Source organism: Plectropomus leopardus, chromosome 5, assembly GCF_026936395.1.
Source record: "Plectropomus leopardus strain MGB_pleo_1.0 chromosome 5, ASM2693639v1, whole genome shotgun sequence".
Taxonomy (NCBI): domain Eukaryota; kingdom Metazoa; phylum Chordata; class Actinopteri; order Perciformes; family Serranidae; genus Plectropomus; species Plectropomus leopardus.
Genome location: NC_142180.1, coordinates 16184444 through 16203768, shown reverse-complemented (window position 1 = coordinate 16203768; position 19325 = coordinate 16184444). Strand labels below are relative to the sequence as shown.

General features: G+C 39.7%; 1 protein-coding gene across 2 annotated transcripts in view; it reads left to right on the top strand.

Annotated features, from left to right (window-relative positions):
* The window catches only part of kank3 (KN motif and ankyrin repeat domains 3), a 35733-nt gene extending 16637 nt beyond the window's left edge, over window positions 1–19096 (top strand). Inside the window, exons 2-12 of one of the 2 annotated variants that reach the window (XM_042515375.2) lie at window positions 2181–2255; window positions 4036–4118; window positions 5715–7505; window positions 8657–8759; window positions 10091–10327; window positions 10794–10884; window positions 11396–11615; window positions 12243–12385; window positions 15645–15845; window positions 17402–17503; window positions 18282–19096. In XM_042515375.2, coding sequence (XP_042371309.2) covers window positions 4082–4118; window positions 5715–7505; window positions 8657–8759; window positions 10091–10327; window positions 10794–10884; window positions 11396–11615; window positions 12243–12385; window positions 15645–15845; window positions 17402–17503; window positions 18282–18344 — 2988 coding nt within the window. In that variant the 5' untranslated portion in view covers window positions 2181–2255; window positions 4036–4081 and the 3' untranslated portion in view covers window positions 18345–19096. Of the gene's footprint in view, window positions 1–2180; window positions 2256–4031; window positions 4119–5714; window positions 7506–8656; window positions 8760–10090; window positions 10328–10793; window positions 10885–11395; window positions 11616–12242; window positions 12386–15644; window positions 15846–17401; window positions 17504–18281 lie in introns of both variants that reach the window. The other variant, XM_042515368.2, reaches the window with a different exon arrangement.
* The last annotated feature ends 229 nt before the right edge of the window (window positions 19097–19325 follow it).

The window sequence follows — 19325 nt, the reverse complement described above, 5'->3', positions numbered from 1 at the left end:
AGCTTTTAGTAAGAAATGAAACAAGGTGGGTAAACAACTTTGAGATTATGGATTTTGACACAAACTGCACTTGTTTTTCCATACAGTAAGTAGCAGTGTGATCCAATCTACTTATTGCAAATGCACTAAAGGAATATCTCAGTATCTCATATATGTAGAGGAAGAGTGCAAAAAAGAAGTTTACGTTCCATAAACTGAAGCCAGATTTGTTTAAACTTTTAAATCCCTTCTAATGCCATCCAGACAGGATTACACGCTGCTGAAATTGGCCAATAAACAAACCCTCTTTGAGTCATGTGACTTGTTTATAAACTTGGTGAGCTTGTGTTTGATCCTAAACAAATTCAAACTACAGTTAACTACTACCTCCCGATGGTTCGGACCAAAGTTAGCCAAAGAGGCCAGGTCACATCTTTGAAAACCTTTTTTGTGTTACTTTGTATAACTGATTGACTCTGCTGTGGCAGCATCATGTTTATTGTGTTTTGACCTGAGAGTTAAAAACTGACAGAAACACTGAGGAGAGACAGAGCAGCAGCTGACACCGACTAGAAACATCAGTCACAGACGGTTCTTTATTTTTGCTTTTTATTGTGTATTTTAATTCATCCACTGTCCAGAATAACCCCATAATACAACCTGTGGTATATGTCTGCTGTCTCTCTGTCTGGATGTGGTGGTCTTTATCTTGACAATAAAGTGGCTGTCTGCTGTAGTTTTGGCTGACAGGTGATGTGTGTGTGCGCGCGTGTGTGTGTTTATAGGTTATCAGTAGTCAGTCAGCCAGAAGGACAGCCGGCGTGTTGCAACAGCATGTGTTAGGAATGTGCCCGAGGCTGCTGGAAAACACATCTGTCTGTGTGTGTGTGTGTGTGTGTGTTTGACACAAAAAGAATGACTGCATGCATGTTTGTGTGTGTGGGTACATTCACTGTATCTGACACTGTATGTGTTTTCATATTTCAAAGACAGAGCATCTGTTTTTCTGTTGCACGAATCTTTCTCTCTCTCTCTGTTACAAAAGTTGTTTTACGCCTAAAAAACATCAGCTTTATATGACCCACGTGGACAGCAACCCTATGATCTACTTTGTAAACCCACACACCTGTGATAGTGAGGTGTGTGGCGGTGCAGGTGTCTGCACACTTCTGTGTCACAGTTTACATCCATGTCCTGTTTACCAGCGTCAAGGCTTTTTATACTTGCTCCTCTTTCTAGTTTGTTATAATTCTGTTCTTTTCACGCCGCGCATCTTCTTTGGTCTTACTGATGTTACTCTTCAGCTGGTGTTAGATGAAAAAAATACTGTGATTTCTTCAAAAGATGGAAAAATAACATTAAAAAATGCTGTTTGGTGGGCGACAGAGGGATAAATCGAAGCTTTGGGTGACAAATCTCGCCTCTCTTTGTCTGCAGCAAGCAGAAGAGTTAACGGTTTTTGACCTCAGTGAAAAATGTGTTTGTTTGTTTTTGAAAGGGTAAACACCAATAAAAGAAGACAGATTTTTTTGCTATAAACAAGCATGGATTTGGGAAAATGTCTTTCTTTCAATAAATTCTGACTTTTTAAGTTAATGCAATGGACTTATTGGTCACAAGATCACACAAGTTGGAAACAATCCTATGCAACCACACAGTCAATCTCATTCTACAATTAGTATAATAGTAACATCAGTTTATCTTTATCTCTTTATCTGCAACTGTGTGGAAATCCTGGGCTCAAACAGAATAAAAAAGAAAAACAACTGCACAGCATTGAAATGTTGATTGAAAATTCAAATATCAAAGTTATGAATGAAGCTCTGGTATAGCACAGTCTCTGTGGCATTTACAAATAGGTGACAAAGTGTGACAAAATATACACATCTTTGGATGGTGTCCTCCAGAACAGCAGCAGTACTCAAATATTCTTTATTGAACATTAAACACATTTTTTACACATTATATTCAGTCGTTTAGTGTTTTTAACATAGTGATAGAGAGGGTTTGCAAGTCAGTCCCAAGGCCAGTCAGTGAGTCACTGTCCCCTGTGTGGACGTATCTGCACCCATGTTTCTCTCCTCATTTATATTCAGTGTGGTTCATTAATTTGTCTCTTCTCTGTATAATATGGTAATGCTGTGCAGGGCTGTGAATGTGTGACATCTGATGGAGGATGTTTCCTTCTCTCTTTGTGTCAGGGCTGAGTGCAGCAGGGAAGAGGGAACCAGCCTGAACTCCAGCTGAATGAATCACTCACTGAGCGGCTGACAGAGGTAAACTACTTCAACACAACAAAACAACATTCATTTCACTCTTTTAAAGTTACAATCTGTCATATTTGAGTTGATGTTTTCTTTTCTCTGCAGTTTATACAATTATCCAGATAGTGTCCATGCAGTTTTCAGCTTGGTTTTATAAACACTCTTGGCTCTTTTCCTGAGGCACAGGAAGAATATTTCCTGTCTGTCTGTCTGGAACAAACAGAGGCACAATGTTTATTGGAATGAGACATTTTTAACAACTTATGTTGGTCTCTTAAAGGAATACTTCACCCACAAATTGACCATTTGTATATTAACTTCTCACCCCATTATGTTATCTGACTTTGAGACCTGGCGGTAAACTTCTCCCAGCAAAGCAACTATCACGTTTCCCCACATAGACAACATGCTTAAGTTGTTAGCATAAGCCTATGGCTTTTTTCATTGCATAGATTAGCTTAGTGGCAGGGCTGACTTATTATTTGATCTTTGCTCACTGAATCGATATATCGATCCAGATCAATGGGTCATTACACCCCTACAAAGAACTAATGGCAAATGTTGTGCTGCCTCATGTCTGCTGTGTCAACCAAAAAGTTGCACTTGAATACAACAAAAAGACTACAGCTGACAGCCAGTTCGCACCTTTCTTAATATAACAATTTTGTTTTGATCTTGCTCCCTCTTGGCATTAGAGTTTGTTTACTTTGTCTTCTTGTGTGCTGAGCTGAACTAATCAGACCAATTTCATTCATCAATGCTCTCTGGAGTCTTGAATGCCAAATCAACACGCTGAATTGGCTAAAAAAAAAAAAAAAAAACTGACAAGGGCTGACTAGTGCCAACGTTGCAGGACACACACTACAAAAACTAGAGCAATATACGCTCACCAGTGTGGACCGACGGCCATTGTACAACTTGGTGTAGAGTTTCTTTGTGTCAAATTGTGCCCAAAGGAAATGATAGATTTCCCAGTGCTGCAGTGTGTATGTGAGAGGAATCCTGTGGTTTCTCAGTGGGTTGGATGGTGTGATGCTGTCATTAATGCAGCAGCTGTCTTGTGGTTTTTGGACACTGTTCAGCTCTTTGTTGTTGACTTTGTTCTGAGGTGTTTCCCCTGACTGCCAAGTTCACAGTGCGTGCCAGAAGTTTCTGTATATTACACATTCACACACCAGCATACATATGAATTTTAGGCACGTATCTTGCACTCTTGACTCTTGTAGTTAAAGTCTACAGTAGAGATCCTCTGACTCACACACACACACACACACACACACACACACACACACACACAGACCAAGGTACGGTGATGATACCAGGCTCAACATCCTTCAACACCTCTGAAGAGGAAAAGTAAACAACCCGTTTAACTAAACCTCTCCAAAAAAATCTCCAAAAGAGAATTCTTTTGAATTCAGCCATACGTGCTAACAAGCCAAAAGAAAACTCATAAACTTCTTTAAGCGTTTCTGCACTTTGTAGTAAGTTTACAACTGCTATAAAGAAGTGTCTGTGTCCGCCATTAAACTGAGAGTAAGGAGCCACTTGTTTGTTGTGTCTCCTATAAACAAAAACATGGGAAGAATGTGATTTTAATGCTAACACAATTATGTTAAATCAAAACTCCCCCTGACACTCGTTGTCAGTCAGTAGGTAACAAATGATGGAGTTGTGCTGATGTTTTCAACACTCTACCGTGCAGTGTTTTTAAAGCTTACATCCTTTTCCTTCCTTTTTAAGTGCAGTCGTGATGAATGTATTCATGTCACTGTGTGTTGTCTTTAGCCAGGTGTTGATTTGAAGCTGTGTGTGCTGAAAGGTCCCTGTCCTGAAAAATGACTCAGTCGGTGCAAGTTAACCCAAAGATGCCTGGTAAGAAACTGCATAAAGATGCCATTGTTTTTTTTTTGTTTGTATTTCTACCTCATATCCTAATTTTTTTTGGCTGTGATCATGTAAATATTTATACCACACTGAGATGATCATTGCGGTTTGCAGGCTTTTGTAGTGTTTCATTTTATTGCCGTAATAAGTCAAAGACTTTGTTATGGTTTGTGGAGTTTACCACATTGAGATGGTTTAGATGAAATCAAAATGCTGTTAAACCACAGGAAACAAAATATATATAAAATAGTTTATGTATATATATTGCTTGTACTGTAAACACTGCAGATCAGACACCTGAACCAGTTTGAGTGTTTCATGACATATTGTAACTTTTTTCAGCGTGTTGACTTTAACATATAATCTGTGCCACCCCTAAGACACACAGAAGAAGTACTTCATCAATCCCTCTTTGGGGAAATAGTTTTTGTACTCTGTTATTTTATGAAACACACAAGTGCACATGCATGTTGAGGTTAGCTACTTCGCTCAGCTTGTAACATTGTCTGAGCTGGACTTGCGTGCAAGTTTACTTGCACATTTAGATATAAAGAAAAAAAAAAGAAAAGGGAAATAAAACAGTTTACATGTGCAGGTGAGGTAGAAACACACATTGTGCTTTTCTGAGGGCCTCACATAAAGAAAAGAAGATTAAAAGTAAACACTGTTCATAAAAAGTAAACATTACGCAAAGTAAAATATCACTGTAAATACATATCTTCCACCCAATCATCACTACTGAAAAGAAATAACATAACATGAAATAAATCAGTATTTTGCAGATATACAGCAGCCGCACAACACAGTAATGATCTATAAAGTACCAAATCTTTTTGACAACAAGCCATCTTTAACTTTCTAAACTTGATACCAACTGGCCATCCTTCAATTCCCAAGCCAGATCCCTACAGACTAAGCTAATGCTGCCCCCCAGCACATCCCTGTTATACCTTTTAAATATTTATATAATAATTATATAATCATAATTAATTACATAATATTAAATGTTGAGTGTGTAGCATATAGGGGCTTGTATTGGGAGAAATGGTATATAGTGTGTATTACTATGTTTTCATTAGTTTGTAATCATCTGGGAAAAACAATTGTGTTGTCTTTACCTTAGAATGAGACGTTCCTATCTACATACGGTAGGCTTCCCATAAAAGTTGAAGAATCAAATGGCCATCAAGATTTTTTCAAGTCAAGCAGTCTTTTTGTTCTTCTGGGGACGTTATGGTCCCCAGGGTGTGTCTTAGTGAGACAGAGGCAGTTGCCCGGAGGAACAGAGGCTTTGCCCAGACCGGTTCTGATATAACATTATCTTTTGCATTTTGCTTATAAGTGGTAAATTTACAGCTCATAACAACTTAACTTAATACAATCTCTGGCTTTCATTTGATATCTAGTTTGAGCAAATAAATGTTTAGCATTTTGTCACACATTTGTTAGACCTGAGGGATTCACACAATGTTTTTTGTGGAGACACACTACATGAAAACATGACTTTAGTTTGTTTATAATGAAGCTTCACAGTCCATCTTTAAGTATGCAGCCATTTTGTGTCATGTGTCCTGTTTTCCTCAGATCTGGGCTCTCCGTTCATCTACCCCAGTCAGGAGGAGGCTGACCAGCCGGGCTCCTACTCTGTTCAGACTCCGTATGGTTTCCAGCTGGATCTGGACTTCCTCAAATATGTAGAAGAGATAGAAAGCGGGCACAATCTCCGTCGGGCACCTGTCAGCTCCCGACGCTCTGGCCGAGGTGTCAAACTCTCCCAGAGGAGTGTGGGGGGACGCACCAGTGGCTGGACATCCACAGAGTCTTTGGCCTCCCCGGCCAGTGAGGATGGCAGAGCTCCTCCTCCACCACCGCCACGCAACCGCCTTGGGTCAGCACCCTGCGAAGGGCTCTCTATTTCCCCTGTTACCCTCCTCAGTGTTCCTCCCCTGTCTGCCGGAGCCAAAGTGCCACCTCCTCCACCACAGCGCAACCCCAGAGTGGAGCGAACTCTTCTGGAAACCAGTCGACGGCTACAGCAGGAACAAACCCACCAGCATCAGAATGGTGGTCGTATCCAGCTCACAGATCCTCCGAAACAGCGCTTACCATCTCCATCCATCCAGCCTCTGCCGAGTAGCTGGACTAAACCCAGCCCTCAGACCTCTGGGCGCAGCACTCCAGCTGCTGGCACCGCAGTGACACCAATCCCACCCAGCCAGCTGCAGACAGTTAGAGAGCAGATGGCTACAGCCTTGAAACAGCTGAAGGAGATGGAAGAGAGGGTAAAGGGTGTTCCTGCACTTGAGAAAGAGGTGGCCAAGCTTCGTGCAGAGAAAGACATGCTCCTATTAGCTCTGCAGGAGAAGAAAGAAGCAATGGAGGAGGCCCAGCAGAAGCAACAGACCACAGAGTCTTCTACCCAAACCACAGAGATCCCTCAAACTGACCACAGTGTCCACAGTCGATTGACTGCACCAGCCTCACCTGGACGTAAAGGCCCTGGGAAATCTGGGGAGCTGAAAAGGCTGACTGAGAAATTTGAGGGGAAGGAAGAGAAAGCCACAGAAGCGTCATCAAAAGTTTCACTAAAAGCTTCAGAAAAAGTATTTGTTGAGAAGAAATCTGTCGCTGCTGGGGATGACGTGCCAATGGACTCTCTTGTTTTCTACCACAGGCAGAGTGTAAAAGATGCTTCTGAGGGCACTGAGATAAAAGTTTGTGAGAAAGGCACAGGGACTGAGGCGCCTCTGGTTCATGAGGAGGGAGTACAGACCAGTGTGGAGACAGAAGAGGCCGAGGTATGGGTTATGGAGTCATTACTTGGGCTGACCAGTGAAGCACAACGGGAGATTGAGACCTTACAGGACACCATTAAATTCCAGCAGGAGTCCATTGTGTCTCTTGAGGATCGGTTGAGTGTGGCCGACAAAGACATGGGGATCCTGAAAGCCCAGATAGAGGAGAAAACTTCCAAAGTCACGTTTGAGAAGGGGGTTCTTGCAAAACCAGACATGACGAATGCCCAGATAGAGACATTGACAGCTTCAGTAAAGCATGCTGCAGTTTTGTGCCGTCCTCAGGTGAGCGATGCATGCGTAGGTGAAAGTTTAACAGCAGATCAAATGGAACAAGGCACCCAGACTGATGCTGTAGAGGAAACAGAAGAACCACCTCTTGTTGCAGTGGTCAGCACTGGGAGCCAGTGGGAGATCTTGTTTGAGGAGAAGATGGAGGAGCAAAAAATTACAGTGCCAAAGAAGAGACAGATAACCATCGCTGAATACAAGGTATCCCCAGAAGAAGAGGTTGTCAGTATGGCTGAGAAGAAAGAGAATGACCAAGAAGAGAAGATTGCAGCAATTAGCACCAAGACAGGTGAGAACTTACAGATGTTTGCCTTCGCTGAAGTGTTAAACTTCAGGAAATCATATGTTGTTCTTCTGAAAGTTCTTAACAAAAAACAGTAAATATGAAATTCAAAATTAGTAAATGAATTGTGGGGCAGGTGGTAGAGAGAGAACATAATTTAATATCCACAAATGAAGCATAATGGAGAGTTCATGCTTTCTTTATAATTTGGAATTCATTTCCTGAAGACCCTAACACACTACCTGTTAACCTGTCAGCGGTTTTAATGTTTTGGCTAATTGGTGAAGTGATCAACATTGATCGTATGATCGTTCGTTATGATCAGCAGGAAATCCTTTGATCCTGGTATTCATGTGGATGCCACAAAACATGCTCCACCCACCCAACACTGATACAAATGAAGCACCCCCATTAATGGCAACGTCCCCCCCCCCCCATATGTGTGGGGTGTGTTGGTACCCCTGAATCACGGCAGGGCTTGCTTGGATCGGACTTGGCTCTGACCTGTCGAGACATGAACATAGGAGGGTCTGCTGTGATGTCTGACACCAGGCCGTTGGTAACAGATCCTTTGAGTCCTGTGGGTTGTGAGGTGGGGTACCAGTATGTCCCATGGATGCTCAGTCAGATTGGGATCTGGGGAATTTGGAGGCCAGGTTGAAATCTTAAGCTTCTTTTCAAGTTCTGGGGGTCATTCCTGTGGAGTGTCAGTTGGCATCCACATGAAAGCCAGGACCCAGGGTTTTACATTGCATTGTAACAAGATGATCAGACTTATTCAATTCACCTGTCAGTGACTAATAATTGAATTAATTAGTCATAAGTTTTGGGTGTATGTCTAGGTAAGGTCTGTCTTTTTTCAATGTTACAATTAGCGTTGTTCTTTTTTAATTATTATTCTTCAGAAATGACAGAGGATAAAGTGTTTCTCACTCAGATATTAAATATTTACTGAAAAGTGAATGCAGCTATTTAAAAAATATCAAATTGGTTTCATAGGCAGTTCTCCTAGAAACACACAAATGAGGTCATCTAAAGAGATGGCTCCATACTCCAGTGATAAACTGATAAAATAGTTGTGTTTATGTCATGTGTGGAGTTTGTGTTCTTTTTGTTTGAACTCTTGTTTGGTCCATCTGCTTCTTTTATGGTAACAGGTATGCTGAAATCAATCATGAAGAGGAAGGATGGGAGTAACTCAGGCGAGAATCGCACCGCTGGCAAGAAGAGCCTGCAGTTTGTTGGGATTCTAAATGGAGGGTGAGTAACATGAAACCTTATTTTTAACACAGTGAAAATAAAATAAGACAGCAGATGGTCACGAGCAGAGGTTCTTATTGAGGGCTGTGCAGCAAAAGTACACACATAAAACACACTATTTTCCATCCCAATTTTACATTATACTCCAGAGTTGTCCACCAAAATCACCAAGTTAGCCAAAAGCACACTAGCATCAGTGTGACACTTTGCCAGCTGCCCCTTGTTGCCATGCAACCAGTAGCTTCCTGCAAGCTTTCACTCATAACCTGACAAGTACTGAAATGGATAATGGATAATTAGGTATAATAAATGCATTTCATATCTTGTTCGGGGGCCTTACAAAATGTTTCCAAAGGGTGCCACTGGCCCGTAGGTTGCATTTTGAGAAACTATGTATTGTATTATGATTTTTAATGGATTTTTATTTTATACTATATTATGACCTTAATGACATACTATCCTACCTTTCTCTAACTGTTAGGAGGGCCCTTATGGTGGGTCTTGGATGACAGAGGGAAAAATATGGAGTGAAATATAGAGTCAAACAAAGGTGAATGAATATGATTTAAAAAAAACCCCAAAAAACAGATTTTTATGCTATCTTGCTGATCTTTATTTCAATAAAATACAACATGTATCCTTTTTTGTAAGTTGCCGTCTCACTTGTTGTTAATGATTGATGATTAAAAAAAAATGTGGGGTGAGGTATGAACTTTTTTGGGTTTTGAAGGGTGGCATGACAGATAAAGTTTGACAATCACTGCTTTACTATGAGTTTTTTAAATAACATTTTTAGGGCCCAAGCGCCTAGCTATGATCATTTTTGGCAATATCCAGCCTTGTACTTTTGCAAACTCCTCCTACAGGATTAATCCAGTCGACTTCAAATTTGGTGTGTCCAATCTTAACAACTTGGTGATGAAAAGTTATCAAGGGTACGCGCAAAACTTTAATGGTTTTCTTGTGGCGAGGCGTACAATTTTGATGTCTCACCATAAAACAGGATTTTTTTGTAACTTTAGTGTACATTGTCCGATCTGCCTGAAACTTCATAGGTTTGATAAGGGTCTCTGCATGCATAATCCAACTTTCACAGAAATGAACGGCTGCTTTAGCTGGAGTTCACCATCATCACTGCAGGTTCATCGCTGCTTGCAGATTTAATTTTAAATGATGTTCTATATTGTGACACTTGTCAAACCTGTGACCTGCTCAAAGAAAACACATATTCCTCACTAATCACAGTTTTTTTTTTCTTAAAAAACAGCCACTAAGTACCTAAAAAACTGCAAAAGTTGTTCTGTATTCCACCAAATATTTGTGTCTCCCAGGTATGAATCTACATCCAGTGAAGAAGAAGAAGAAGAGGAGGAGGATGAAGAAGAAGAAGACGGAAGTTCCTCTGGAGAAAGTGGAGAAGGCGAGTGCCTGGATAGCACAGAGGAGGATGAAGCGGCTCTGGAGGACGAAACATCAGAGGAGGAGAGAAACGTCAACCTGGACGAGAGTGACACTGATGAGGAAACCCTGAGAACCAAAAATTATTCATCTGATGCTGTGAAAGAGAAGTATGTGATTACCTAGTATGAAAGAATACATATTTTGAATTGCTATATTGATTAATGCAGTCTTAGAAAATAGTTTCTTCTTGGGGCATCAGTGGCTGAGTGGATAAAGCAGGCGCCCCATGTATGAAGCAGTGTCCTTGCTGCAGTGGCCTCAGGCTCAACTCCTGCCTCCAGCCACACCACTAATCTGTCCTATCTAATAAAGGCTAAAATGCCTAAAAAATAACCTAAAAAACAAACAAACAAAAAAAAATAGTTTCTTGACTAAAGTGTAAAGCTGTGTACGTGAATTCTTCCAAATCATGTTGCACGACAAAGTGCAAGTCTGACCACTGAAATATACATACACTGTAAAAACACAATGTAAAATCCTTGTACAATTCTAATACAGCAAAACAGAAACTATGAGGAAAAACCCATGAATTGTTTTATCTTTTACAGTGATACATCTTTCTGTTTGTAACAGGTTTGAGCTTAGCTCAAAAATGCGTGAAGCATGCCTCATTCTGAAGAACCACCTGAACGATGACATCAAAACACTGAAGAGTAAGGAAGTGGTGCGTCCCTGCATGTTTCCTCAAACCATTTTATCACTAAGTAACCCTTTTAACTTCACTACTTTATTTTTGGAATAATGCGAAATCATAATTACTTAAAGTTAATGAAAGCTGTGTGACTGTATTTTATAGTTAAGTGATATTTTCGGCACCAGCAAACGTTAATTATAAACAATAGGAGCTTATAACAGTAACAGACGAATGTAGACTGAGAAAGGACCCAGTAAACTGGATGATTGTTGAGTTTAATAACAGATGGTTAAAAGGGACTTCCCTTGACTTTCAGTGAAACAGCAGGCTGCTATCCAGTTGAGACAAATATTGTTTGCCAAAATACACTTTTTTTCACAACTGTTTTTAATTTCGCCGTGTTATGAGAAATGTGGGTCAGTAACCAGCGCTAGTAAAATACAGCTTTATTGTTGTCTTCCTGCTGAGATAAATATGCTCCAGATGCTGTCTATGTGTATAACAGATACTTAATGATGTGACTTCCCACCCTCATGTTCAGCTCTCCAGCACCCACACCGTCCAGCTTGAGTGGTTCCGGATCTCCAGCGCCAAGATGGCTCAGCCCTCACGGGTCTCAGACTACCTGATGGCGTTCTCAGAGGTGTCGTCTGTGCTGCTGGAGCATGTCGTCAACATGACCGACGGCAACGGCAACACGGCTCTCCACTACAGTGTCTCCCACTCCAACTTTGGTGTGGTGGGGCTGCTGCTGGACACAGGCCAGTGACCCCCTGAAAATCATCTGCACTGCACTAGTGTGGTCACGATACTGGATTTCTAACTTCAATACAACATCTTGAAAAATATTGATATTCCATTGCATTTTTGATACAACAAGAAAAAAATGACATTAAGGGCATACAATTTACATAACACAACAACTTTTCTTGGTTGGTAGCGGAGAGCACCAAAATGACTGTAGTGAACATTAACAATAAGTAAGAGTGAGAAAGAGCAGCTGGTACTGGTGTATTGATACTGTGGGAAATTTGTATTGACTGTTTCAAGTGTTTCAAATAAATATGTAATGATAAATAACTATTTTATACAACATTATACTACACCATGTAATGTTACTGTAAAGGTTTCATAGATAATCTGGTTAATAGTCCAAACAATAATTCAAAAGTGCAGGTGATGTAAGGCTTTTGGAGAGGCTAACATTTATGTTAGACCTGTAAAACCATGTGAAACAGAGAGTAATAAATTGTATCCTCTGGAATAAAACGGAATGTAAACTGCAGTAGTTTTAGCTGTACTTAAACTGGCAACTGGTGCAATGTATTCTGTATATCTGTACTAGGGCTTATCTTAACATGTAGTAATAAAGTGTATGTTCCCTGCAGGTGTGTGCAGCGTGGATAAGCAGAACAAAGCAGGTTACACTGCCATCATGCTGGCAGCTCTCTCTACTGTGAAGGAAGAGGAGGACATGGCTGTGGTCAAGAGGCTCTTCAGTCAGGGCAACGTCAACGCCAAGGCCAGCCAGGCAAGTCATCATCATTGCATCACTTGTGTGTTGTTTACTCCTGAAATGCTGCTTGTTGCCACTTTTTAAAACATCCTTCAGTGTTCCCACAAGTCATTTTACTGCCGTCATTCTTCTTGTGCGTGTCATTTCTGATATGTAGGTCCCGCCTGTAAAACCGCAAAGTAAAATAAAACTCATGAGACTGAATACAGTAGTGAGTGCAGGCTGGTTTTGATAATCATGGAGGTGGAGTAAAATGTGTTCTTATGCTGTAAAAATGTGCATATTGAATTAGTTTTCTTTTGTGACACAAATATTTTCAAAGCTACAGTTCTCTGTTTAAAGAGGTATCACCTGAGAAGTGTGAATGACCACAGACGTACGACTACGTCTGTAGTCAGCTCCAACAGCCTGAAGCATTTTATCACTTAAAAAAAGAGTCGATCGTAGCTCAACTGGCTTTGTTAAATTCATTTAATCTCACTTAAACTGTTAATTAAATTAAATTAAATAATTAAATTAACATTCAATATAAGACATCGTAAGTAGTAAGTAGTGATACTGAGATTGTTGAATCTCAGATGCTGAGATCGCTACTGGTTATGCGGCTGTGCAGCACTTCTTCTGCCACTAGACGGCAATACCTGTGACCAATCACACCTGAAGCACTTTTTGCACTTACTAAGGGTTTTTTCCTTAAGTCTAAATTCTTGCTTGTGTTGTACGTCGCTTTGGATAAAAGCGTCTGCTAAATGAAATTGTAGAATTGTAAAACCAAACATAAAATCAATTCTACATATTACAGCCAAATAAGAGTGTAAGTGAGATGTATGAGTCACTGATTTGATTTGTTAGTCGCATTACAGTGGATAGCGGGAATTTTTACAGCATTCTTTTGCTAAGTCTAAACTTGGCTTTTCTCTGCTGGTTTATAATGTGTGACAATCAAAAAACAAAAACATTTGCAGCAACACACACAAGCGGTTTAATAAGTTGAATGCGATTTAATTACTTTTTGATAAGTCAAAACAGAAATGAATGAATATCTGCTTTATTCCTACTTGCTAGGTGAAGGTTAAGAAAACTGTTTGGGGGATAAAAGCCTTCTTTGTTCCTTGTTTGTCTGAAAAGGCAACGTGTTAAAAGAGTATTTCCTGTGTTGTACATTCAGAGCCAGATGAATGATTGGTTTGTTCAGTGGTTATAGGCTCGATCGGGTTAGTGAAATGTGTAACGTGACACAGTCGTGAGAATCTGTTGACTTGTAAGCAGTTTTATCTCTTTGCTTGATCTAATCAGGTTGTGTAGTGTATGTGTTTGGATACAGCACCTGACAGGCTCTCACACTGCCAAGTCATAGGACTCCCAATTTATAGCATCACTGACTATAAATCCAATTACTGCTGCTTGTTATTGTTGCCGTGGGAAACAAAACACAAGGCACGCAATGCAATTTTAGGATCAGGAATTTGAGTTGTTCTATTTTCTGCTGTGTTTCAAGTTAACCTTTTAAACTAGGGTGTTTATGTGCTGGTTGACATTCACAAAAGGAATTTTTCTTTGACTTAGTGACTCAAATTTTGAAATTTAAAGCAAAGAAAAGCCATTTAAAGTAAGGAAAAAGAATCATTTGTAGTTGTACCTCTGGAGATTTAAACTTTTATGGCTTTAGTTTGGTTTTAGGAACAGAAACATTTATTTACCAACTACGCTCTCAGAACCGTTTACTGTATCTTCAATTTTTATTTAAAACACATTTACACCTGGCACTATTTAGTGAAAGCAGCAGCCTACAGAGCCAGGGAAATAGGCTCTTTGTTTGCGAAAATAGTGACAGTTGCACTTACCTAGTCAAATTAGTGATCTTCAAAGTCGTACATGAGACAAATAATCTGTGAAAAATAATCATATTCCCCCCACCCTCTTTATAATCCTTATGGCAAGAATTGCAAGAATTCACTGTAAATTAACAAAAACAACTGATCAGAGCAAAGCATTCTCTAACGCAGCTTTCAATCACTGCTCGTAAACTGCTGTCAAATTGTCAATCGAGGCGGTGCTGTCCAAGTATAATTAGATATTCTGTTACTGCATTGCCTGCATCTCTGGCAGGTGGGTGGTGCTTAAGGCTGGGTAATAAAACGATCTTGATAGGGTATTGTGATAAATACTTCATAAATCGAAAACGCGGATTACGACGGCCCCCAAAATATTCTGATGTCTGTGCCAACCAATATGGAAAACAACAAATTGAGAGTTATGCATTTAACTATGGTTTTATGATTTCTGAATGACCGTCACGTTTCACCTGTAAAGGTACGATCTTGGGGACCACACTGTCACTTTATGTTGCAAGACAAACCCACTTGTATTGTTTTGTAAAGGCGGAGAAGCATATTTGCAAAGTTAAATGTTGACATTTTACTTAATGATTAAAATAATCTAATAAATTGTATATTATATGTATTTAATGTTATTTTTCTAGCATTACCAAACTATGCACTGTGATAAATATCTATCGATCAATACGGAATATATTATCATGATAATATCTTTGCTGTATCATCCAGCCCTGATAATGCTTCATTTTGGCTCGACTATTTCTAACATGGCAGCCTGGTCACAAACTTTCTCATTTTTCAGCTAACAGCACACAAAAATATGTTTTTGAAAACTTTTAAGGTTAAAAAAGGGTAACGCAGTAACAGATTATTGATTCACATTTGATCAGTACTGCCTAGTTTGATCACAGTTCAAAAGCTGTGATTGACATGATTGACAGCTGCATTAGAGACTCCTTGGCTCTGATGGTGGTTTTCCTCATGCCCGAGTAGATTCTAGTGAATACCTTCAGAAGCACTACAAGGAGGAATGTGATTTTTTTTAAATCTGTTTCAAGTAATATTGTATGGATGTAGTGAAAGTTTGAGCAAATTTGACAAAAAGTTTTTTTATGAAAGTTACAAACTGCAGCTTTAACTGGCAAGACAAGTTAAGGGTTAAGTAAATACATTTTTGCTGCATAATAACAGATATGCTCTAAAGGTGCTGTAGATACAGCAGTTGCAGAGGAGCTGTGCAGATGAAGACTGGAGGCACTGTCCTGAAATTTATATAGCTTCAAAAAGGAAGTAGTGTTATGCTAAAAAAGAATCAGGTATCAGTTAGCTTTGTAAGGACATTTTTTTATTGTTTGCAAGGTTAAGCAATATGACAAGCTCTTAAAAACTGTATTGTTTTAGGAAGAAATTGCATATGTAATTCTTTACCTTTGCAGGCGGGCCAGACAGCGTTGATGCTAGCTGTTAGCCATGGTCGGCAGGAGATGGTGCGGGCGCTGCTGGAGTGTGGTGCTGACGTTAATGTGCAGGACGATGAGGGATCCACAGCTCTCATGTGTGCCAGCGAACACGGACGTGCTGAGATTGTTAAATTGCTCCTGGAACAGCCCGGTTGTGACATATCAATCGTTGATAATGTAAGTCATTTACATTTAGCTGATGCACTCATTGTGGGAAACTTTCAGTAACTTGAGCTTACAGATGAAGCCAACTGTTGAATCTCTGGCTGCTGAAAATATCAGAGCACTTTATGTCTGGGATTCAGCTTAATCTGTGCTCAGGAAATGGCTCCTCGTGGGAAATTGGTCTTTGCCATTTCCTCTCCTTGTCACCTCTTTTTCTGCTTCTCTTCGTTCGTGTTTTCCTATGTAAGCAGGACAGGCTGAGCGCTTCAGAGTCCTGATCAGATTAGTTTCATCTGCCTTCTACTGAAATCAGTGCTGTTTACAGGAAACACAATCACTAGGCTACTCAAAGGCCCCCAAGGGATGAATTAAAAAGCCACAACTCCACTGTTCACAACTGCAGACTTGCAGATTTCAGAAACAATGCCCTGCAGGCTCCTGCATGAGTCCTCTGCATACTTTACCACATGACTCAAGTCAGCGACAACTTTTAATATCCTTAGACCAAGAAAGGTAGAAAGACTCAATGATTTCTTTTAACCTCTGAAAGCTTCAGACTACTAGATTTAACATTTTTGTTAACCAATTGACTTATTTCATAGCACATTTTAAAATTCATCTGTTTATCAGAGGGATCATTTCCTTTGAAACCTTAGCCTCAATCAAAATTCTTCTTATTGCTGCTTGTGACATTTCGCGTTTCGCTTTTTGTTAATCTGCACAGCCGTGTGTTTTAAAGTGATTTCACAGAGGATTGCAGCAGACAGATATTTGAGTGAGTGAATGAGTTGACCATGCAGTGCAGGCGGCTCCTGGATTGTGTTTCAGTGCAGCACAGCTGGACCGAGAGATTGACTGGGGGGGATGGAAAACATTTGTAAAAGCCCCCTCCTCTGCTGTCCTCTGCAAACACAGAAAAGCATGACATGGCTGTAAGGCACAGTGGAATTACATGCACAAAACAGAAAATTTGATTGAATTTATTTCTCTAAAAACAAAGACAAACAAATAGTCAGACAGACATTAAGGTGAAATCCCTTGCATTTGTCTTTTTTTTTCTTAAGCTTGTGACCAAGATATGTATGAGACTGAGACTGACATTTAACAACAGAAACTTTTTGTAGAAATGTTTTCTCCCTTGTGTCAATAATTAAGTGAATCCTGGACCAAGTTACATACCAAACTAGGGATTTTGTGTATCTTTACACCTCCAGTATCAAGCAGCGAAACGTGCACTGATGGCAGAAGAATAAACTGTCGCAAATGATTCAAATTCTAGCGTTCAGATATTACAAAAAACCCACATTTCCCCCCTACTCTATGTTTTATAAGGTCAAAATCACAGGTTCTCTCAACTGTAGATTTACACCCTTCTTAATATCTTTGATGTAATAGCAGGAAAAATACAATACAAAGACAAAAAATGAAATGATGAGAATGCAGTACAGATTAATATTGTGGTAGTTCACTGTCCAATTAAGGATGCATAATAGTGACTTAACTAATGGGAATGAACAAGTTGCCACAACATCCATCACAACAGTGATGTATGTCTCCTCTGTCTGCAGGATGGCAGCAATGCTCTGTCTATCGCACTGGAGGCGTCTCACAATGACACAGCTGTGCTGCTCTACGCACATATGAACTATGCAAAGACCCTGCCTGCAGTGGTGAGTCTACCTTCCCACCCACCTCCTCCTCCTCTGTGCAGAATGGATGGGGTATTCACACTTGTGAAAATACTTGAAAACAGTAAACAAAATTAGTTACAGACTTAAATGGAGTTCAAAATGTGGCCTGCCTTATATCAAAGTCACCTTTAGTTTTACTGCAGACTCATTTTGTTCTGTTTTCATCACATTAACAGCCAGGAAAGGAAGGAAGAAGGTAAGAAAGAAAGAATATAAATATTTGTAGTCAGGAGTTAGTTAACCTAATGTTAGTTGGCTGTGGTTCATTTTTGATTTCACAAGCTTAAAGTTTTAAAGACACCAGCTTTAACTTTGTTTGGAAATGGCGTGTAAGCAGGCTGAAGTCTGTGCAGATCACACTCACAACATAACTGTACAGTGAGCAATGTCTGTTGTATTTAAAGTGGGTCGGATCAGTTCCTCGGCAGCACTCCAAGCTTCAGTTTGGGTGTGGGCAGCACTGACTAAAGGTGCACTGCTGCCCTCTATAGGTGCTACCAAGCTTCTGTGTTTTCTGTTAAGATAGAAAAACAGAATATTTTAATTACTACTACATAACTAAAACATTTCCATTAAGTTTATCTGAATTTGCAATCTAAAAACTATTTAAGTACACTAAATGATCAATAATAGTCAACAATGAAGGAGCATTTCCTTTAAGATTTAATGGCCCTAAACCCTTTGAAAAATATAATCCATTCCAGAAAAATGAATTATGTTAATGTAATTTAAATTGTTTTTACATCATATCTTTCAGGGGAGTCCGAAGGCCCAGCCAAAGAGCCCCATCAGCCCCCACAAGCCATGGCCTTCAGAATGAAAGGATCATGGCCTCTAATGTAAACAAACAGACAAGCAAACATAACTGGATCTGAGCTGTGAAAAGCTCCACTGGAATATACTTAGATATATGGTATATTTACTTATATATTGCCATATGTCCTACATTTACAAGTATTGTTAATATGAGAATATTATTTTTCCAAAAGTCATGAATGGTTATATAATGTACTTGACTAATATGAGCTCCAAGCATGTCTAAATGAGGTATCCAGCACTTTTTTTCTGTGACAGGAGATGAGACCTTTGCAATTGTTATTTGCACTTCTTTAAAATTTTTACCTTCGAGGGCAACACACACCAGTGGGATATGATAAACTTAAAAAAACTGCATCCTTAAGTTTCCATGTGAGCTGACACACTAACATAACAAAATGCAGCAAAATATGTCACTGTCTTCCAGTGAAATGTAGACGCTGCTTAAAATGTATAATAATGACCCCCTGATTTTGCACATCCTGGCTACTCTATCTTGACTTATCTGTCTTCTGATCCGATGTGCACCATAGACATCAGATGACACGACCACACCGATGTGCGTTGCTCTCTGGTTCTCTCTTTCCGTCCTGCCTTAATTAACTGATCTGTGAACCTTTTCACCTTCATAGTCTGCACTAACTGCCTGTGCATTGTATTTATATTTATATATATATATATATATATATATATATATATATATATATATATATATATATATGTTCATGTCTGAAATAAACATATTTACATACTAGATATATCGCCATGCAATTGTATGCTTCCGCACACCAGTAAGATGACACTTTCAGTTCACAACCATGTCTGTGAAAATATGGATGGTTCACACACATCTTCCCCCCAGCAACACAGAAGACGAAAAAAAAAACATTTTTTAAGAGGTCACTGTGACCTTTGACCTTCGACTACCAGATTCTAATCAGTTCATTCTTGAGTTCAAGTGGATATTTGTGCTATATTTGAGGAA